Genomic DNA, 22,291 nt, shown 5'->3' with positions numbered 1-22,291 from the left:
GCCTATAACCTAACTTCGTAGAAAGGAGAAGGGGAACAACAGGTTATGGATGGATGGATGGATGGATGCAAAGACTGGTGCAAAAGGAAAATAGGTGATCAAACCAACACTGCCTGCCTGGTCAGCTTCTGGTAATAGTAAACATTTAGGCACAGACCAACCAGAGAAGAGAAGAAAATAACAATGGACAACTGGAAGAAAAGCACAAAGTATCCATAAATGTCAAAAAAATCCTTACATGTCATTGCTAAACAATAGTTATAACAGAGAGAGATACCAAGGAAGGAATGAATGACTCCTGTCACCTCCTCCCTGTTGCTGTTGTAGATGTGATTCTTCTTTCTCCTAAAAGTTGTGTTTCTCTGCAACACACCTATTGGTCTTCAACAGCTCAGGGAGATACAGTTTTAGTCCTAAAGGTTTGATATATAAAGATGAAACAGATGGGATGAAAACAAGAAGGCTCTGTGGAGTTTGGAGAATATTATTTTTTCTCCTTTAGTCTCCCCTTTGCATCATAGTCTCCTCCCTGTAATTTTTAACATTGTTCAGCCGTACTCTCTACTCTTCCTCCCTCACAATATCATAAAAATAATTAGTGATTATTTCTCCCCCTGCTGCAGGTTGTCTGCATGTGTTTAAAGTGTAGCCTTTCAGAATACTTTCTTTTTCTGTATTTCTTACTCTGTCAACCTCAACTCAGTCGAAGCTGCAATTGGCATGGAAGTAAATAAAGTTAAAAGGTCAACATTTCAACTTCGGCTTCTGGCTTTCTGTGAAGAAGCTGTCTCTGAGTTAAACTGCATGCTTTGATGGCCACAGGAATGACCTCTATTCAAACCACTTTGACTACTGTCCCAGGCTCTGAGACCAAGATTTTTGGAGTAAAAAATCTAATTTTCACATGCTCTCCAAACAAATACAAAGGGAGGCCACAACATCCTTCTTAATTGAGACATATCAAGTTTAGATACTCAACCATTTTTAAAACATCACAACTGTTGCCTCTTGTCCTTCTAGTTGTTGGTGAAATTGATGATGTAGATTAAATAACAGGATTTCTTTTCCCAGTTTATGTGGGCTTTAAAGACAAATATACCAAATACAATGTATTGTGAGAAGATGACCTCTTTCTGCAAGAACGTCTTCAAGGAGACCATTAAATCAACCTGTGTCTAGGGCTAATGGTAGCTTTTAATGCAGGTTTCAATATTTGCTGGTTTGAAAAATCCGATAACAATATAGCAAGGGTTCCCCTTTATAGATGAAAACAAATTTATAATAGATTAATAGATATTGGTCTTGATGAATTTTTGATAGTTACAATATCCTGTTTCCAGTGACTATTACATCACGTACCCAGTTTATCCATTTACCTGTGCTGTTTTGTTTCCATCTATGAGATGGAAGCTAGAGGAAAGCATTTTCCAACCGCCATTTATGTCAACAGACGGAAAATACAGCTTAAAAACATGACATTTTTAATGATGCAGTAAACTGATGCAGTGACTGAGAGTGAAGGTCGCTGTAAACACAAGACATATAATTGGAGGAGGGAGGGGGGCATGAAGAGTGTCTGAATCAGCTTTCACTGTCATTTACTTATCTCAGTGAGTACAGGCCGAATACTCTCTCTAATACTACCAGTCCTCTCCAGCTGTTTTTGAATGTGATGATCCGATATTAGCTAATAGGATTTGTAATTCTGAAAAGGTGATGTGTCTCAGCTTTTGTAACAATAATTTCTCTGGTGAAAATCAGACATGTGTTTCCAATATCACTGACAGTATATTTACTATGATGTCAGTTAGGCAACGCTATACGTTAACAGCTCATTAGCTATCTTCCACTCTATCGACAAGCATTGACATTAGCTAGCTTCATGGCTAACTAGGGAACTAATCTAGCAACAGACAAACTGCAAGTGTGTGTTTTCAACATCAATGTTATACTGGCAAGGGAGAAAATGATATGGCCATTGAACTGCTGTTGAGTGAATGAGAGAAAGTGACACGTAATAAAATATCTCAGAAATTTACTTTTTGCTTTTCATTATTTCATTTTCTTAATTATCAGCCGACATAAACGCATTTTTAGCTGAAATCGGCGATACTATCAGCCCGCTGATGTATCAGTCGGGCTCTCGCGGTCTTTGAATTGATTGCAGTGATTGATGTGATCACATGATTGTCCTGTAGTCCATTTGTTTGACACAGCTGATAGATTTTAACAAAGTTAATAGTTTATATATGCTACAGCATTTGTTTACTTGTTATAACTTGGCCAGAAGGAGGCCTACAGCATTGGTTGGATATGACATATCCACTGTGATTTTAGACTATAAGGAGAATTACTTTGCAAGGGCGGTATGTGTTACTGCAAATACATTCATAAAAATAGGTCATCTACTTTATGTAGCAAGATAATGTATAATCAGATAATTATGAGTATGAATAGTTTGTTTCTGTCTCTTTTCTCCTCAGAACTAATTTTGTACATTTCCGGCTCTTGATCATTAAATTAATAACTGAGTCCACCTCACCAACACAGAGCTGTGGACTGTTACTGATGCAGGATCGTTTTCCATCATTTCCATTCATTTGAAGACATTTGTCCTGCATCAATAAAGCAACACATCTCTTTGTCAGTGTGATTCATTATCACTGCCTTTCTGTCTCTAATGTTGGCATTCACAGTGCAAAAATCCCACAGGCAGAAAACTTTTCCAATTGCCAGTGTTTATTGGGCAAGAGGCAAAGTACACCCTGGACAGGTTGTCAGTCTATCACAGGGCACTGCAGTGACCACTGCACAGCAACCTCTATGCTGTAAATACAATCAAACAGATATGTCCATCCAAAGCAAACGGTTAAGGAAACATATCAGTTATGTGCCTTGAATTCTGAATCAACACTTTTGTTCCTTATTTTTCACTCCTGAAACATCTCAACCATCCAAACTGCAATACAATAACATTTAATTATCGACGTGCACCTGCTGATTCACTCTCCTCTGTCTTCTTTTGCAGAGCACCTAAAAGTGGCACTAGAGGAGTACATGATGCGGATGCCGAAAGTTCGCATTCTGCGGACCAAGAAGAGGGAGGGTCTGATCAGGACTCGCCTGCTGGGAGCTGCTGCTGCCAAGGGAGAGGTCATCACCTTCCTGGACTCCCACTGTGAAGCCAACGTCAACTGGCTGCCCCCACTGCTGGGTGAGGAACACACACACAAAAACATATATTTGCATTTCTGTACCTGTGAGGGCACTAAACCCTAGCCTTAACCTTTACCTAGACCTAATTCTAGCCAACTCTTAGACCATCAAACTGCACTTTGAGAAAGTGAGGAATGTTTACAATATCCCTACTCCAAAAATATCCTCACTTTCCAAAAATGTCCTCAAATTCCAAATATGTCTTGACTTCCCAAGCATGTCCTCACTTTCTAATAATGTCTTGACTTACCAAAAAATTATTTATTTTTCTAAAATATCTCCAGTTTCCCAAAAAATGTCTGATGACTTTTCAAAAAGGTAATCGCTTTCTAAAAATGTCTTTAGTTCCCAGAAAAGCTCACTTTTCATAAATGTCATAATTTAGAAAAAATGTTCTCCTTTTCCAAAAATAATAACACTAAATAATACTAAAAATGTCTTTAGTTCCCAGAAAAGCTCACTTTTCATAAATGTCATAATTTAGAAAAAATGTTCTCCTTTTCCAAAAATAATAACACTAAATAACACTAAAAATGTCAGCTTTCCAAAATGTCCTCACTTTGAAGGTCCTCACAAAGATAGATTGATTGAATTGTTTATTTAAGTGTCCTTGGGCTTACAAGACACTGGACAAAAATAACCAAGATGGCCACATGGCAGATCATAATGTACAGTTCCACAAATTCAGAAATAAAGCATTTCAGAACATTTAGTTTACATGGAAGAAATGTCCCGTTATGATGGATACAGTGTTCTCTGTCTTAGCTGCTGAGCATCTCCTATAAATCTCGCTAAAACAAAAATCTCCATATTAAAAAGCCAACTCAAAACAAATCAGGGTTTTTCAATTCTATCTTTTCAAACAAACAATTCCTCAAGTCATTGTACAAAGGACAATGAAATACGAAATGAAATTCATCCAAAACACATAAACGTTCCTCTTCAGGAATACCTTTATATCCGTCCATCTCAACTGCCAGTGGTACCAGTTCTTATCTGAGCACACAGGGACGTTTTTCTTCTCTGTAAGTTTAGCTTTATATATGGCTCTTTATAATAATCATCTTTGATTTGAATGTAGTTTCTAAGCTTTGGCTTCTTACAAATGTTTTCCTTCCATTGGTCTTTATAAATCTTTAATAATTTTTGTTTGACTGTATTTATATTACACTGCAAGTTATTCCTGAAAATAAAATTCAAGTCAGAAAGAGGAAATATTGCAGCCACCTCTCTCGACTGAGGATAATTGTGTGCTCGATCCCAGTTAAATATCTTTTTGGTCAGTCTTTCCTCTGGCAACCTAACCATTTCAACTCTCTGCTTTACAAGACATGACTCACATCCCATGTCCCCTTCGACAGCTTGCTTAGCTGTCAATTTATGCACCTCAAGAAAACACCTCATGGCTCGATTCTGGGTGGCGTTACTGTCGTGGGCATCTTTAAAACCCCACAACCCTGCAGCATAAAATGAAATTGAGCTGACCATTGAATCATAAAGTTTAGTGTAAGTTGAAAAACTAAGTTCAGGACACAATTTCATTTTATTCATTACAGACTCCAGTGCTCTTCCTGCTGATTCTGCCAGTACTTTTCCTCTCTGTAAAGCATTTTCATTAAAAACCAAACCAAGATATGTATAAGAACTAGAGCAGTTTAGAGGCATTGATCCAAACTTAAATAGATGTTTACTCTGCCGTTCACTTTGCTTTCTAAAATGTATAATCTGTGTTTTGTCATTATTAAAAGTCAGTCTCCATTTACTACTCCATAAACTCAAAAGATTTAATGTTTTTTGTAAATGAATCTCTGTCTCTGCAACCAACACAATATCATCAGCATATAATAAAATACTTCATATTATCAATCGCTATACCTATATTGGCCTGCTTAGTTTCTTCAGCTAAATCATTTACACAAAGGACAAATAATATAGGGTACGTCTCCTTGTTTCTTTGATGGCATTATAAAAGTAAAAAAGTACACACATACATATGCACAGTCTTGATACTGCTGTCAATTTGTTTTCTCAAAACAGAGAACTCATCACTCTTACACACTGAGTGCCTCCTCTTCAAGCTGATGGAGTCGCTCACAAACAATCTCACTCTTCTCAATTACCTTGTCTTCCATCAAGGACTCATGTTCAGCCATGTTTCCCAGCATGGCGTCGTTCCACGTGGAATTGTTTCACAACAGCCCGACGACCCCACGTTCCCTCCGTATCAAGCTGTTTACTCATCATGAGGGAATAGGACGCGTGTCTGCCAGTGTGTAATATTAATACGCAGCTATTGTGTACATTATAGTGGGCTGTGACACTTGGAATATTAATAATGGAGAGAAGTTGTGGAAGCTTTGACAAAATGATTTTACATGCAAGTTCATGTCCTGTGTTGCATTCAAATGACAACAATTTAGTGATATATAATAATCACATTTTTCAAATTAAATTAGAATTTATTATGCATACAGTGAATTAAACTAAATATAAAAGATCATAAGCCACTTCTGAAAAAAAATACTACAGTATATGCAATATAGTAGATGACCCAGTTTTAAGTTGTAGAAGTTTGAAGATGAGTGAGCTTCCTGGTGACTTTTAAGTAAAAGTCTCAAAGGCAATCTAACTAGGTCAGACCTAGTAATGTTTCTGTATCGCTGCTTTGCACACAGCAAGTCTGAACTGAATGCCATCAGATTAACATAAAGGCTGCAGCGACAAAAGATAAAACATACATAGAGAGAAACGCACATTTTGTTTTACATCACTGTGATAAATGTAATATCTCAACTATCATCTCTTATGCAGAAAAAATGCTTTAATAAACTAGAAAACACTTTGAAAAAAGCTAATTTTAAAAAGGCATTGAGGCGATTGACCTTCTCTTATCTGATCAGTCTATCAAAATATATTTTCCACTCATGGTGCAACTGCAGCAGAGGAGGTTAGAAAAAAGCTCTCATAAGCACAGTAATAATCTGACCAGCAGGCCCTCTCTATAATTTCAGGATGCTTCACGTAAAGCATGTCAGCAAATGGAAATGAAATAAGAACTTAACGTCTTGTCTTTCAATGATGCTGGACTTTGCAGGCAGCAGAATTCACTGTCTAATAACGTTAAATGATTAAATTGCCAGTAGTGCTGTCAGTGTCGAGCATCCTTCATGCTCATGATGGTCATTAACTACAGCTTCAACATCAAAATAAGTTTTAAAATCTCTCGGGGACACAGCCTGTAAACCAACAATAAAAAAACCTCACCTCTCTCTCTCACTCTGCCTCCTCTGACACACCAGACGCCAAATATCACGCAAGCATTGTCTCTGTCTCTGTAAATGTCCTGTCATGTTTGAATAACGCAGTGAGGAACAATAACGTAAAAGTCACCTCTGTCTGAATGACAAAAGCTGTCACTTTATCAGGCTTTGAAAATCACAAAATGTGACTGACATGTTGCAGGTAATCTGGCATGCGAGGGGTGGAGTCATTGATGGAAATGAGCAAGAGAAAAAAAAAATTATCACACTGCAGACCTCACATCTACAACATACTTAATCCAAAAGCCAAATAATGAAGGAAACTACAAGTTTGCATTTTCAGTCATCAGTTACCATGAAAAGTATGGGGATGGACAGAATATATCAATGCTGCAGGTCAAAACATTTCCAAGCTCTACTGACAAACTATGGAGGAAATTTGACAATAAGCAGAAGAGAAGACAGCAGAAGCTGTTACATCAGTGACCTGCGTCAACACACTGGCAACCCTTTTTTCAGAGTCAGTTGATGTGTGTCTGACAAGAGTTGAGAGCTCAGTGGAAAGATATTAGTATTTTATTTCTTTCTGGACACCCAGTGGCTTTTTTCTTTACCTCTATAGATGATCAGGACACACTCTTACTCACAATACACAAACACACACAAATATAAGCCCTGTATTTTTTATTTTTTTTTGATCCTTCAGTAAAAACCAGTGGAACAGCTTTTTTTGAACTGAACCAAACATCAACCATCTGCCTCCCCTTGTGTCTCTCAGACCGAATCGCCCAGAACAGGAAGACCATTGTGTGTCCGATGATTGATGTGATCAACCACGACAATTTCGGCTACGACACACAGGCAGGGGACGCCATGCGAGGGGCGTTTGACTGGGAAATGTACTACAAACGAATACCCATCCCTCCAGAGCTACAGAGGGACGGCGCCAGTGAACCCTTTGAGTGAGTGACAACACATTTAACTTAGATTGAATCATACTGTCTATCAGTTTCTTTGTTTTCATTCTCCTCCTATTGACTTTATTTTAGCTTCACCTTTCATTCAGCCCAGCTGATCTGTTAAAAGCTTCTGTCCGCTAAAAGCACACATTGTACTTTTTTCTTGATGTTTCTGTTGGTGTTTTTCTGTCAAAATGCTCCATTAAATGTATCATGAAATTATACTCACAATCAACCACCAACTGTTGCAGGAGGTGAGGCTAGTTTATTAGGCCAATTACTAAGTGCAACACGGTGGGAGCACACACTGGACGTGCTGTGCAGACAGAAGTGGTTAATGTGATAAAATTACTAGTTTTCTGGAGAGTTGAGGCTTCTTGAGTTGAATGTAGCTAAAAATGCACCCTGCAAGTGAAAAGCCAGGGCTTCAAGCTGCTCTGAACGCTCCATTTGCAAAGTGACCTCTATTTCCCCCTCGTGTTGACCTCAGATCGTTCGCACATGCCGACAAACAGCCATCTTTTCTGTAGACTTTGTTCCTAAGGTTGTTTGTGTTGTTCACTCACATTGGATTAATGCTCAAATTGGCATTTTGAGTAAATAACGAGAAAAAGGAGCAAAATCCTACCTTATTATATGTCCTCTTTAAACCATTAGCAGGAAAAGCTAATGGTTTTTTTCTAAATTATGACATTTATGAAAAGTGAGCATTTCTGGGAACTAAAGACATTTTTAGAAAGCGATGACCTTTTTGAAAAGTCGAGACAGTTTTTGGGGAACTGGAGACATTTTAGAAAAAGAAAAAACAATGTACAAAAAACATATAACAATGCTGCTGTGCAGGAATTTTATATTATAACAGTCTATTTTTTTTTTTTAGTCTGGTAATCTTAAGGTCTAATTTTGGAGTTTAACCAAATTTCTTTTGGATAAATTACATGTAAATTGGTGGTGGACAAATATCTTATACTTATTGGAGTCAACCTAAATCAACAGTTTGTGTGAATTTATATAGTTGCATCCTGAGGTAGGTGCGTACGACAGACACCAGGGAGGTAGACTCAAGGATCAGTCACAGTTTGTGTTTTTCTGCACTGTCACTGATGTTATCATGTTTTACTCTTCTACGTTATATATATATATATAGTAAAATCATGCACACACCATCTAATTCAGGAAATGAACTACTACAGATTAAATTATTATAGTAGTTTGCCGAAGATAAATGGAATTATGATTCACTTTAAAAATATTCAGTGTGACAAAACATTTTTGAACACAAAAATTATGTTTTGAGCTCTTACACATCCAAATACACTATGTTGAATTCTAATAATGGTGTAAATGTTGTCAGTTACAACCCTGTTTGATGATGTCATTCCAAATATTTCAAGGTAGTCTGACATAATTGGCAAAAAGTACTTCCTGCTTCCCTACGGCGGGTTCAGCTGCTGTCACTCCATAGTATTAGCAAACCAACTGGAAGCTACTGAGGTAACTAACACTGAACAACACCTCCTACACACACACACACACACTCTGCCACCTCACTTACAGTAGGTTGCTATTTCAGATGTGTGTAGGAGGTGACAGGTAGTGTTTCATTACTTTTTAACTTCACTATTGAGAGCCCTGCAGGAGGGGGGATCCAAGTGCTCATACGCTCATATACAAGGCAGTACAGTTGGAGTCGAACCCCCCCCACCCCCTGAGCAGCCACTTCACTGGTGCACTGCAGTGCTCTTCTAACTGTAGAGACTGTGTCAACACATGCATTAAACATTTCGCTCGCTGGTTCTCCTACTTAAAGTCACACTGTTGTACCACAGCACTTCACATGTGGAACACTTAGAAACAGGACCCAAAATGTCCATTTGTCATCAATATGGATAATGTGCATACTGTAGACTTGAGCCTCAGCAATAGGCCATTTATAATAAAGCAAAAGGCAAATGAAGTGTCCCAAAGAGCCTCCACTGTGAAGGAGATTTTGTATATATGTCAAACAGACAGTGAGACACAGACAGCTGTCTTCTTCCCATTTGAGCCGACCTGGCTTTACGACTGTTGCCATAGCGACAGCACTAAAGTAAATACTCTTATGGTATGTTGTGACCAGGAAAAAGGTTGCCTGGGCGCTGCCTGAATAACAGAGTAGTTCAATTCTTTTTTCCTTCATATTTGTTGTGGCATTTCACTGGGTCTGCACCGGCACTTTGAATTGTAACTGCTATCTTCTTGGTCAATCGAGTTTGTGTTTGTCAGTAAATCTTCTTGGATGAGACATATCTCCTGGAGTTTCTGAATTGACAAGCTCAAGAGTTCCTGTGTCACAGTCGGGGTGTGCATGTTTGTGTATCTATACGCTTTCTCTCGACAACAAAGTGTTGCCAGTTAATTTCTGAGGGTAATTAGAGCTGTACAATGTGTTGTATTGTTGTCAGTGCAGTATGAGCTTTCTTAAATTAACATCACACAAATGCTGAGTCATAAAACTGGTAGCTCCTGCTTCCCCACTGCTTTACTTTGTCTCCGCGGTAATTAAGTCCATTCTTCTCTATTGTTTCAAACTCATGATTTGTGCTCAGAATTGTATTTACATTGAATAAGACCTTTTTTTTGTTAAGCAATGAGTGATTGTTTCAGTTATTATGTGACTGCAGCTGCCTGCTATTTAGTACTCTCTCTACACTGGACACGTTTCAGCCATGGTTTTCATCCATCCATCCATCTCATGCCCATCTGATCAAACAGATGTGCTTTACACTTAAAGTTTAATTAATACAGCCATCCACACCTGCTAAATATTGTTTATCGCCTCACTCACATAACTGTAACACATTTTTTAGGCTTCAAGTCTGTCTGAGATTTTGGACTGACGTGTTAGACAGCACTCAGACAGAACTTTTCTGGAGGGATTAACATCGGTCTTCAAAAAGATATTCCCTCATTTGGTGTTTTGATGATGGTAGTGGAGAACGCTGTCTAACACGTCAGTCCAAAATCTCCCATAGGTGTTAATTTGGGTCGAGATCTGGTGACTGTGAAGGCCATAACATATGATTCACATCATTTTCATACTCATCAAACCATTCAGTGACTCCTTGTACTCTGTGAATTGGGGCATTGTCATCCTGGAAGAAACAACTCACATCAGGATAGAAATGCTTTCATCACAGGATAAAGGTGATCACTCAGAACAACTTTGTATTGATTTGCAGTGACCCTTCCCTCTAAGTGGACCCAACCATGCCAGCAAAATGCCCCTCAAAGCATAATAGAGCCACCAGACCTCCTCTTCCATTATTTAGGTGAATAGTATGCTGTCCCACTGCACAAATCCAGGTACACAGTGAAATGGTTTTCTCAGTTTGATGTGGAAGAACTTGACTCGCCTGCATAGAGCCCTGGCCTCAACACCATCTAACACCTTTGGGATGTGTTAGGATGCCTTACTGTGAGCCAGGCCTTATCACTCAACATCAGATCTCACTAATGCTCTTGTGGCATTAGTGAGCAAATCTCTGCAGCCAGCAGGTTCCAAAATCTATTAGAAAGCCAGAAGTGTGGAGGCTGTTATAGCAGCAGATTAAAGCCCATGGTTTTGGTATAACACGTTCAACTGTCAAGAGTTCAGATGTTCACATGCTTTTGGCCATATAGTCTACATTTTTCTTTTATCAGCAGACACTGAATATGAAATATTATTGTCATTGAGAAAGTAAGTTGAAAATCATGTAGATTTTATTATCCATTATCAGTTATCACACATGCGTATCATGCAGTTTACAGTTCTATCACATGGCATATTCACAGAGGGCACAGCAAACATAAATTGTCACTCCAAATTGTTCTGACTTTAACGCTGGAGTGCGTGACTTTTAAATATAAATGAACGTCTGTTACATTCAAGCACCTTGCCAAATGAGTTCACACAGTGCTGATTAAGCCTATCACTGCCAGATAACTCTCTCGGTATTTCACAGTCTACAGAATTTTTAAATCTGGTGTCTGGTATGACATTCCCGCGCCGCTGCACCGGCAGTGATGCGTTTCACGTCAACCAGCAATGATTGGTTTCCCCTCAGATTTGCCAGGGAGCTCAGCCCTCGGGTATCTTTGTCAGACCGCAAGGTATGCTGGGTATGCATGGCTAAAAGCTGTTGTGATTTCCATTGTAGGACTGTTAATATGGCACTTTATTAAGTTTTAATATTTTTTTCAAGCAAGAAAGTAACCTTTTAGATTCCCAATATGTGGTCGGTTTATCCAAATAACACCTATTTGGAAATTTGCTTCGACGTTTTCAGAGCTGTGAGGAACTGTCGGCATATGTCATATGAGCACTTGTCAACGGTGTTTTTGTTGTTACTCTCATTGCCAGAAGGGAGAGACAAAAGTTCCACACTACAGGTTTAAGGTGACAGTGAAACAGAAATTAAAGCATAATGTTATGTATTTCTGTGAGCGAAACTGAAATAAGTCACATTGCTGAGAAAATATGGAGCAGGAGCCCTGCACACATGAATGGGGTGAAATAACTGAATCAGATGGCATTTCTAGACTTTCTAAATGTTATTGAACCAAATGGATCTAATTTTTTTCAGGGTGTTTGTGAAGCTTAGGAAAATGTATCCTCCGTTTTACAGCTACTCCTTTTCTGATGTTGTATAAGGGGAAAAACGCTTGTTGGGCAACTGTGTGTCACACAATACTGGAAGTTGCATTACCCAGTGTGGCCACTATGCCAAAATTGCTTCACAGCTCAGTGTTGTTCCTTGCCCATAAACTATTGGTCAAGTGTTGTTGTGTGTGGTTTCTGGGATTAACTGATGTATAGACCCTTAACAATAGACAGTTAACAAAGGGAGAAAGGATTATGATTTAAAGAAATATAGTTTTATTTCACTGTGTCTTTAATAATTACCCAAAAAAGAGGTTATTTGTGCTCAGTTGTTGCTGCTCGTATTGAAACGGGTTGGTAAGCTTTAGATGAAGAAAGTTAAATGTTTCCAGTGTGTGCTCGAGATGAGGGGAAATTATTATTTTTACTTTTTCATTTTATTGTATTTATTTATTTACTGACATTTGTATTGAAAATCATGCATCTATTGTTTAATTATAGATGGATATTAATATCACACTAACCAGGGTCTATATTATATATCCCAACTTAACCCTGAAAGCACACAGAAAACAAAACTTTAGCTATTTACTGTTAGATCCCTGCTAGCAGCAAATTTAAGGGTCAAAACATATAAACTGTCGAAACTTGCAGCATAATTCTATTTCTCTGATGTTTATAATATATCTATGTTCAATACATTCACTATGTTGTTTCTCCACTGACGAACAAAGGTATTTACTTCTGTCGTGCATCCTGATAGCTCCACTGGAAGTAGTGTTTTAGTGTTTTAGCAACAGTTGTTTGAAACATACAAAACATACGGATCAGGCAGAGAAGTAAATCACATTGCAGGAGTGGTAAACGTGTATACTGGCTCTTGGTTGAAATCCATTGTAACTGCTTTGAATCAAAACGGCTGATTTCATCCACAAAGAAGAAACAAACGTTTTCAGGGGCTGCCCTTTAATCCTAAAGGTTTTAATATTTAACACTCACATTTTCAGCTGTGTATTTCTTTAAAGAACAACAAAGTAATAGTGAGGATAAGAGTTAGACACAGACAATGTGAGTGTGTGATTTTATGGTGGTGCTATTTTTCTCCAGATAATGAAGATGCTCTGAACAGTACAGAACCAATTAACCCACCACAGAGCGCTGTGACTTCTGTCTGCTGTGACAAGCTCTGTGCAGCTGAGTGCAGGGCTTGTTAGCTGTACTAGCACTGTATCCCTGCTGCACTTTATTGTAGCTGCTGCACACCTGAGGCACAAAAATTGGGGCAGCAGGTGCAGACACACAAACATCAGATCTTCTTGAGAATAAATTCATTGACTAGATCTGAACCTTAAGCCCAACTCCTTCCACTTCACAATTTATTTTAACCCGATTAACACTAATCGTAACAATCAGTCAAAATTCAAGCACATCTTTGACATATTTCTATTCCCCCACAAGTAATGTGTTCCTCTTCAGTGCAGAATGATAATAACACACACACACACACATGCAGGTACACCAGGTTGTCATAGTTACAAGCTTTTCATCAGGTGGAAGTTGGAGGCATCCAGCCAGCAGGTAGTCTGCTCTCCCCAAAGTCCTCCCTGCGGAGGATCAATTAAAGGCAAACAGGGCAACTACTGTGCTGTCAGCAGTGAGAAACACTCCAGGGCTTCCCACGCCTCATGAACAGTGAGCACAGATATGAGTCCTGTGGTGATAACAGCCAGGTTTCTGCAGCTTTCCTTCTCCAAAAAGATGAAATGAATCAAAAAGTCATTACAAAAGACCTCCGTACTTCTCTTCAACACTCTCATTTGTATAATGTTGTTTGATTCTTCTCGATCACTCAGGGCAAACAGGCAGCTTGTTTTCAGGTCTTGATCACATATGTATGCTGCTTTAGTTTACTCCAAACATCATTTGTGCAGTCATGTTTTATCTTGTGACACATCTTCCCTCATACATACAACATGAGTAGAAAGGTTCAAGCATAAAGTTTAAGTTTTAAAGTGCTTCAGTATCGATATTTCTGACGTCTGTTTATTCTGTTTCTCTGACTTTTCAGTTTATGGTGATCTCAGATTGTCTTTCTTGCTATTTCCATGTCATCTTTGTTCCTTTCAATCTGAAAACACGATGATGTGAATGTTAGTTGTTGCAGTTGTTTGTGAATAGAGAGTAAGTTAGTGAGTCTTTCATCTATTTAGACATTTATTTCTTTTGACAGGTGAAAAGTGTCTAGAAAAACAAAGTTGAAAGTGATTCTGCTGATTGCATATGTACAGCTGTTGTACAAAATGCACTGCAAACAGTGAGTGTGTGTGTTGTATTGTGTGGCTTCCAGGTCGCCGGTGATGGCAGGTGGGCTGTTCGCTGTGGACAGGAAGTGGTTCTGGGAGCTGGGAGGATATGACACGGGTCTGGAGATCTGGGGAGGAGAACAGTACGAGATCTCCTTCAAGGTAAAAAACAAACAACAACACAGCGAGCGCAAATCAGGGAATAGAAAGACAGTGATGTGTCACAGCAATTACATTATAATTAAAAAAATAATTTTCCATGTTTTTTTAGACAAACATGAAACCATCATCCTCACAGGCTCATTTTCTGCTTCATTGTGTTACAGATGATTTCTAAATGTGAGCCGTTTCAGTCGGCAGATGTTTTACTGACTGTTGCCAAAAAATAAAATTATAATTCAGTCTTTTCCACCAGCCAGACTTGCTGGCTGGTGGAAAAGACTGTCCATTACAGTACAGTACAATACAGTACAAGTACAGTACAAGATGCCCTCTTGAAAGTTAATATTCCCAAGTAATGATATAATCTTTTATTTATTTTATTTTATTATACTACAGCTGTAGTCACATTTATTACATTAGCATGGCTCGCATGCCGCATCAACTTCAAACCAGCTACAGGGACCTTGTTGTGTTGCTGACCTCTGACCTGCCTGTATTGGGTAAAAGAAAAAATATTTCCATCCAATAATATTTCATTCCGATAATATATTGCTAAATTTAACTGTAAAACAATATTATTTAGTTGTTTCTAAACAAACTACAGTGAACAAAACTCTTTATGGCGAAGGAACATGTCATGACGTGTTTTTAATAGTTTCTGGACAACAAGGCTTTGGATACACACACACACACACACACACAATACATAAGTAGGATCCATTTATTGTTGGTTTTGCTCTGTTGGCAATAAGAAAAACATAGAAAATCGCCAGCCTTATCTTTTAAATAAGCCCTGGGCTAAATGTAGGCATTTGTCATAGTCTCCAGTATTTGACCTCAACAAAAACCAGTGGTGACCCAGAGCTGGTGTGAAAAGCTCTTATGTTTTAGCACTGTTTTGAAGCTTTTCATCTTATTTAAGTAATTACTGTGATGATATCATATACCAAGGTTATTATTTTGGCCAAGATTCTCATACTATTAAATTTTGCTATCAGCACATGCCTAGCTGTGCCTCTTAAGTCTACTTTATGCCCTCAGATATTCAATTTGGTTTCCTTTTTATTAAGATCCCCATTAGCTGATACAGCGCAGACAGCCAGTCTCCTGAGGTGAGAAGATTAACAGGCTCTCATACTAATCCTTACAACCAAACTGCTGCTCCCACAGACAGCCAGGCCCTGTACGCATGTGAAACACAATCACTTTATTCACTGGTACCGGTAATCTAAATCTCCATCCTGGTGACATTGGTATGGGAACACAGAGCGTTTCCAGGTCACATGGAGAGATAATGTCAGGACATAGAAGCACGTGGGGCACAGAGGCAATATGACCTCACATGGAGAGCGAGAGGATAGTGTAAGGCATAAAACTGATGACAGATTATTTATATTACTCTGGAAGATTGGTACAGAAGTGTAATGCATTCACTTGAGAAAAAAATTCTGAATTAATGAGATTATTATCCCTGAAATTCTGAAAAAGGTTTTCATGGAAAAAAAAATATAATTCTGCTCTATTTTTCTGAATTAACGAGATACTTCAAAATCCCAAGAGAAGCTCTCATTCTTACTTGAGAGTTCAAAGTAAACATGTCCCGCCTGTTTGGTTTAATCCAGGTTTATTTTAATGTCAGTTTGAAACATTGGGAGATACTCGTGTCTTTAAGTAATATAGATGGTGTTATTAGTTTGTTGACTTTGCGCAGGCACCTCAGGACGAGCAAAAATGTTTCATCAAAGCCCAAAAATAGATTAAACAAACACACCAGACTGCCTACAGAGCTAGGATGTTATTTTAGTTTGCAATTTCCACAAACAGGTACAGTGGGATGACTCAACTTTAATATTGTTAGAGAGGACATTGGGACCAGCGATCTTCAGGGTTTATCTGATAACCCATTGGCAAAATAAAACTTACAACAGGTCAAACATGAGAAAAAAAGTACAATGCATTATGTTCATAAAAGAACACAGAAAGAACATGAAAGAAAAAGTGTATATGTATCTTTCAGGACCTTCGCCTCACTCAGAGGCTGTTGTTACCATAATTACACTACTTCAGGCACAACGAAATTCAGACAGCGGCGTTACCACAGTCAGGATTTTGAGGTATCTCGTTAATTCAGAATAAAAAACAGTAATTTTTTTTGAGTTTCAGTTACGCTAACATTTCTTTGAGATAGAGTTGCTCTGGAGGCAGAAATAATTAAACCTCTGTGGATGGAGCCAAAAAAAGTAGTTATGCAGGGTAAAAAGTTAGCTAACAGTTGGCAAAAGAAAACTTTCTAAAAGCATACATTAAAACAAAAATTACAGATGTATTCAGAATTTGAGGTTAGGTGGATTTGCTACAATGATAATGCACTTGCTTTCTGATGCTTGTCTCCATGACAACACCATCAAACAGTAATTTTTTGGCAAGAAAAATGGTAAGTGACATCATCCTGCATATTGCCAAGTAAGGATCTCAGGTCCAGGTGCAGGTGATATAATGAAGTCACTGGACTGAACACATTAATTAAAATAAATCATCAGTTGTTAAAAGTCCATTCAGGTTGGTGTGGGAGGCAGTACTTACATGTGTTCATGTTTTATTTATAGTTAGACAACTCAAGTTTTTGTTGCATTTGCCAGATTTTTCTTGCAGCAATATGATTTATTCATACAGCTGGAGTGAATTCTGTTGTTCTGTAGTTTCTCTATCAGCTGAGCTGTGTACAGTCTTGTGATCTGAGCTGGTTCGCTGGTGGTGGAACTTCTTCATCTGCAACAGACCAGAGAAACTGTGGTTGTGTTGCGGAGAAAATAATATCGTCACACAAAGTCATGAGGACTAGTTAGTTATGCGTGGATGATAATTTATACATTTATAGACTCATACAAAAGTAATCCCTCTCAATCATCATTTATGACCCACTAGAAGTGTGTGGAGGTGTATTTATTTGCATTTCAAAGAAATCACATTTTGTTTGTGATTTTGGCATTGCAGACGGCTAAGAATACTACAATACCCACGAGCCTCAGTCACCGTTGCTATGGAGAAAAGGCCATGGACGTGAATCAGAGTGCAATAAAATTCAAAATGCTTTGTCGTTGAAGATGTGAACAAAATGTGGCACCACAGTTGCTGAATTCACTCAAAAGTGATATTCACAAAGCAAATTATAAAATAAGTCCAACATTCTGTGTAATTAAACCCACATTTAATGGATGTAATGTAATTTCATCAGTGCTCAGTATTTTAAACCCTTATACAACCAACTCAATTATCATACAAGTCCTTAACATGGGAATCTTTCTGATCCTTCCCATCCATCTGACATAGTGTGAACATAGCACTAGCTTCTGCCCGCCATCAGTGGTGCGCACGGCCAAATCTTAAGGTTGATGATTGGCTATTTCTTGCTGAAATGCATCTTGGGAGTCGTAGTGAATTTATACCCTGGAATTTTTATGTACATCTGTATCAAAGAACCATATATTTTATAATGTTGTTATTCATCTTTTGTGCTGATGATTTTTACCATGGGAAAAATGAAAAGGACCTTTACTTCCTGAACCAGTGTTGCCTGAAATAGTTCCTCCCACTTTACAATTCTATTATTTCCTATTAAAGACGTAAATCTTTGATAACAGGTCACAGATATATATACAGTACTTTCATTTTTTAAAAAGGCTAAACAACTTTCTCAAACAGCTGTGTGCACTAGTGTTTTGGTAAACATTACTCAAACAGGAGTACATAATGTATTGTTGGATACTTAGTCAGCACGAGTTGTTAATTGCAGCAAGATGCTGACAGCTCTGACAGTCATTATTTCTGTCTATTGCGTCACTATGAAAACTGGCAACGGTGAGCTGTCGTCACCACTGTTAGCTGTGGCATACTTGCATATTTATTAGGGTTTTTAATAGCATGGTTTGAATGTGTGTTCTTCCATTTTGATACTTCTAACTGTTTTATTATGGTTTCTATTATTACATAAAATGAAAGCACCCACTTTGGGAACCATTGTCTTAGAGAGAAAAATAAGATGAAAAGGCTTATGCCCCGTTAGAAACCCCAACAGACTATTTGTACTACACCACACAATATTAAAATGCTGGAAGTAGCTGCTACAGAAGTTTGTTCTGAGGTGCTGCTAGAGGGAAGGTAATGGGCTCCATAACACTTGAATGTGCTCAGGATTTTTTTATGTCATGGTTGTAAGATACCTTTCATGCAAGTTGATATTTTTTCCCCAAAAAGTGGTGCTAGAGGATTCATCCTGTGGGAAGCAAGAATGTGCTCTGTAGATTTTAAGGCCATTTGGACATTAGATTCGAATCAACGGTGAGAAGGGATATAGCAGTCATAACACGGTCAGTAGTTGAGAGCCTGGATGTTGCCTATTGACTATTGTATGTTGTATGTAACTACACATTGGCTAAAGAGTTTATTGGACTGCTATGTATTTTTCATGCTTTATCTGTCCATGTTATTGAACTCCCAACAGCTTCAGCCTGCTTCTAACCTTCAAACAGCATGAATCTTATTTACATATTAAAGAACTTTACTCTGCAGAAACAATTTGGAAGCACTAAACCTCTCTCACTCTCTTTCTCCCCATACTCCCCTTGTTTGTTTGCACGTTTAAACACAGCTTTTCATTTCCCCACTTTTCATTATGCTATTGTCTTACGTAAAAACAAAAGACCACTCTCTCGCTCTCTCGCCTGCTGTCTCTAAGTCTTCCTTTCTTCTTCCTCCTCTTCATCTCCTCTCTTTCTTTCTCGAGGTTTATTTTCAGCATTGAAAGCCAAGGAAGAGAATCCCCACTGTTGTCTTCATTATAGTTGGGGGGGATTAACATGAGGATCCACTGCTGGAGATAGACTATTTTACCTAAGTCAAGCACATTAGGGTGCTTAAAACATAATAAAGCAGCATGGTATGATTTCAAAAATATTTCAAAAGACACAACACGCCTTGTTTTCCTCATTGCTAAAAAGGCTTTTGCAGTTGCATGCTCCAACAACACAGTTTGAGATGCTCTGACAGAGACTTAACCCAGCAACTCATCTTTTTCTGATCCAACCCTACTGCTCAGGTGCAGTCAGTTCACCATCCAATCATAATTTGGTTTTGGTGTCTTCTCGTTCTCCTCCACTATCCATCCATCTAATCTATGTCTTTATAGATTCTCCTCCTGTCCGTCTCCTGCAGGATTCATAAGCCTGTTAGAACTGCTGTTCACTTCCTCTTTCTTCTTAGCCATCAGTCTCCTGCTCATCTCCTTGATTGTCTCCTTCCTTCACCTTCTCTTACCTTTCCAAAACTTTTTGAATATGATGACATGGACAAAACTTCCAAGTATAATAGAGATCCATCTAAAGAGGGTGCTCTCTCTCTCTCTCTCTCTCTCTCTCTCTCTCTCTCTCTCTCTGCCTGTCTTTCTGTAGGTGTGGATGTGTGGTGGTCGGATGGAGGATATCCCTTGCTCCAGAGTAGGACACATCTATAGGAAGTACGTCCCCTACAAGGTCCCTGGAGGGATCAGCTTGGCAAAGGTAATTCTTCACACTTCCACGGTTCAGTACAAAATACAATACAGCAAATCAGTCACAGATTTTCTCTGTTCTGTAACAGTCTGATACAGTAGTTCAGTGTCAGTACAATACTCTCACAGAACCTCTCAGTCTGAATACTATACTGCTAAATCTGAGTCCCAACACAACAATAGTTTGCATTGTGTGATAGTAGAACTAATTTGTCAGATTTATGATAAGGCTAAGCAAAGCCTATTTTGTTTTAATGTTTGTTTTTGTAACCCAGTGAGCTCCAGTTGTCTGACACCTTTTTGAGCTCTATCAAAAACACTAAAGCTGTAGTATTTGGCATTGCAAGCAGGTGAACAGAGCAGAAACACGATGAAGACCAGCTGCCAAAATATTTTCCAAACCATTCTACTTCAAAACATCCACATATTGAAAATGCACAACGTAATGCAAATACGAAATCTATAAATAAAAAGGTATAATGCAGGCTATATTTTGATATATTGTCTCTTGTATGGTTCACGTTCCACAATTTCTCAATTTTACACTTCACATAAGCCAACTCACCAGACTGATCCGTTATAAATGCTCATTTGTCCCAACGTTCATTAAGTTTTTAAATAGCAGCAGTGAAATACTGTGTTGGTGGAACATTTCATGCTCACAGAGCACTTTACAGTCAGTCTACATTGGCGTGTGCACTAATTTAGTTGTTGGTCTTATGTTGATTATGCAATATTTTGGTACAAGGTGAAATACTAATGCAATATTATTTTACAGTTTTTTTTAAGCTGTAATGGTTTCAATGATTCCATTGGTCTTATTGTGTGTTATTTGATGTATAAATGATTGTAAGGTATAGTATGTATGTAAATGTATGTATGCATTTAAGTAAGATAAGTATTCTTTTTTTCTGCATCTGGGTCTCTTTAAACATTTGATTTGATTAAAAAACATAAATAAAGCAAAATCCAATTATTTTCTTGCAAAACCAAATATCACAGTTTATTGTGACACTGATTTTAACTGGATTATTATTGGTATTTGCAGTTTTCATGCACAGTTTTCAAATTAAGTTCGCAACAACAATTCAAAAACAGCATAGAGTTGGCTTTGTGTGGTGCTTATTTATGGCTTGATATGAAACTGAATATATTTTAGCTCAGGAAATATTTAGCTGCTGAAGTCAGAGAAAGTGGAAAATTCCTCTTTTACATCCAAAAACCCTGAACCTGATCCTAAATTTAAATATTCTTACATATTACCTTCAAACAGTCCTTTGATGCAGTGAGGACCATCCAAAATATCCTCAAAATGCATAAATTTCCTCACACACACACACACACACACACACACACACACACACACACACACACACACACACACACACACACACACAGAGCACAAACTCTGTAAAAACAACATCTGTGTGCTTAAATGCACCAAAAAGTGAAACTGAACTAAAAGTGTTAAGTGTAAAGAGGAGTGAATGGACCTTGTTCTAATTAAGCTCAAGTAACTAAATAAACATATAGATATATATATGCACACATGCATTACAAACTACATATATATGCTTTACACTTTCACAAACAAACACTTCATCCTGGTGTTAAACTAGTTTAGGAGGCACATGATAAATAATGACAGCCTGTGGCTTGTATCCTATTTCCTCTTCTGAGTACTCTTCTTTCTCCTCCACATACAAGAGCACTTTACAGTCGGCTCAGCATCCACAAACAAAAGACCACCAGACGAGAGGCAGCAGTATGCGGTGTATCCACTATCTACAAGTTATAGCCTTTTCAGGTGCTTCTGTGAAGAATGAGCTTAAGTTTCTTTGTTCCTTATATTCCTCAAAGTACCTACACAGAATGTGAAATTGTCTAAAAGTGCTAAATCATCTGGGATGCACCATTCATTATGTATGCCTCAGCCGCAGCCTGGAACTTGGCTCAGATTGGCTCAGTATGCAACTGAAAGCCACTGGCCTTTACTTTGCTTTTTTATTCTGACCAACAGTCTTTAGACTAGACCTCAGTGGAATGCTGATGGCCCTGAATCAGTCTGACCCTGCAGATGAAGGAGAAAATTTACATGAAAGTACAAAAAAAAAAAAAAAAAAAGAACCCAGACTTGTTCTCTGCACACATTTGAAATTTATGTTCTATTGTCAGCGTTATACCTCTTTATTTTTTATCATTCTTCAAAGTTGTCTTTATTA

The 22,291-nt window shown here is 38.1% G+C and overlaps 1 protein-coding gene across 1 annotated transcript in view; it reads left to right on the top strand.

Annotated features, from left to right (window-relative positions):
• LOC121909618 (polypeptide N-acetylgalactosaminyltransferase 10-like) overlaps positions 1-22,291 on the top strand; it is an 83,563-nt gene that overhangs the window by 54,166 nt on the left and 7,106 nt on the right. Inside the window, exons 5-8 of the mRNA XM_042430134.1 lie at positions 3,029-3,214; positions 7,255-7,438; positions 14,407-14,524; positions 19,972-20,079. Of these exons, the coding sequence (XP_042286068.1) occupies positions 3,029-3,214; positions 7,255-7,438; positions 14,407-14,524; positions 19,972-20,079 (596 nt within the window). The remainder of the gene's footprint in view (positions 1-3,028; positions 3,215-7,254; positions 7,439-14,406; positions 14,525-19,971; positions 20,080-22,291) is intronic.

Source organism: Thunnus maccoyii, chromosome 13, assembly GCF_910596095.1.
Source record: "Thunnus maccoyii chromosome 13, fThuMac1.1, whole genome shotgun sequence".
Classification (NCBI taxonomy): domain Eukaryota; kingdom Metazoa; phylum Chordata; class Actinopteri; order Scombriformes; family Scombridae; genus Thunnus; species Thunnus maccoyii.
The sequence above is the reverse complement of the archived record's forward strand: the minus strand, read 5'-3'. Positions and strand labels throughout refer to the sequence as shown.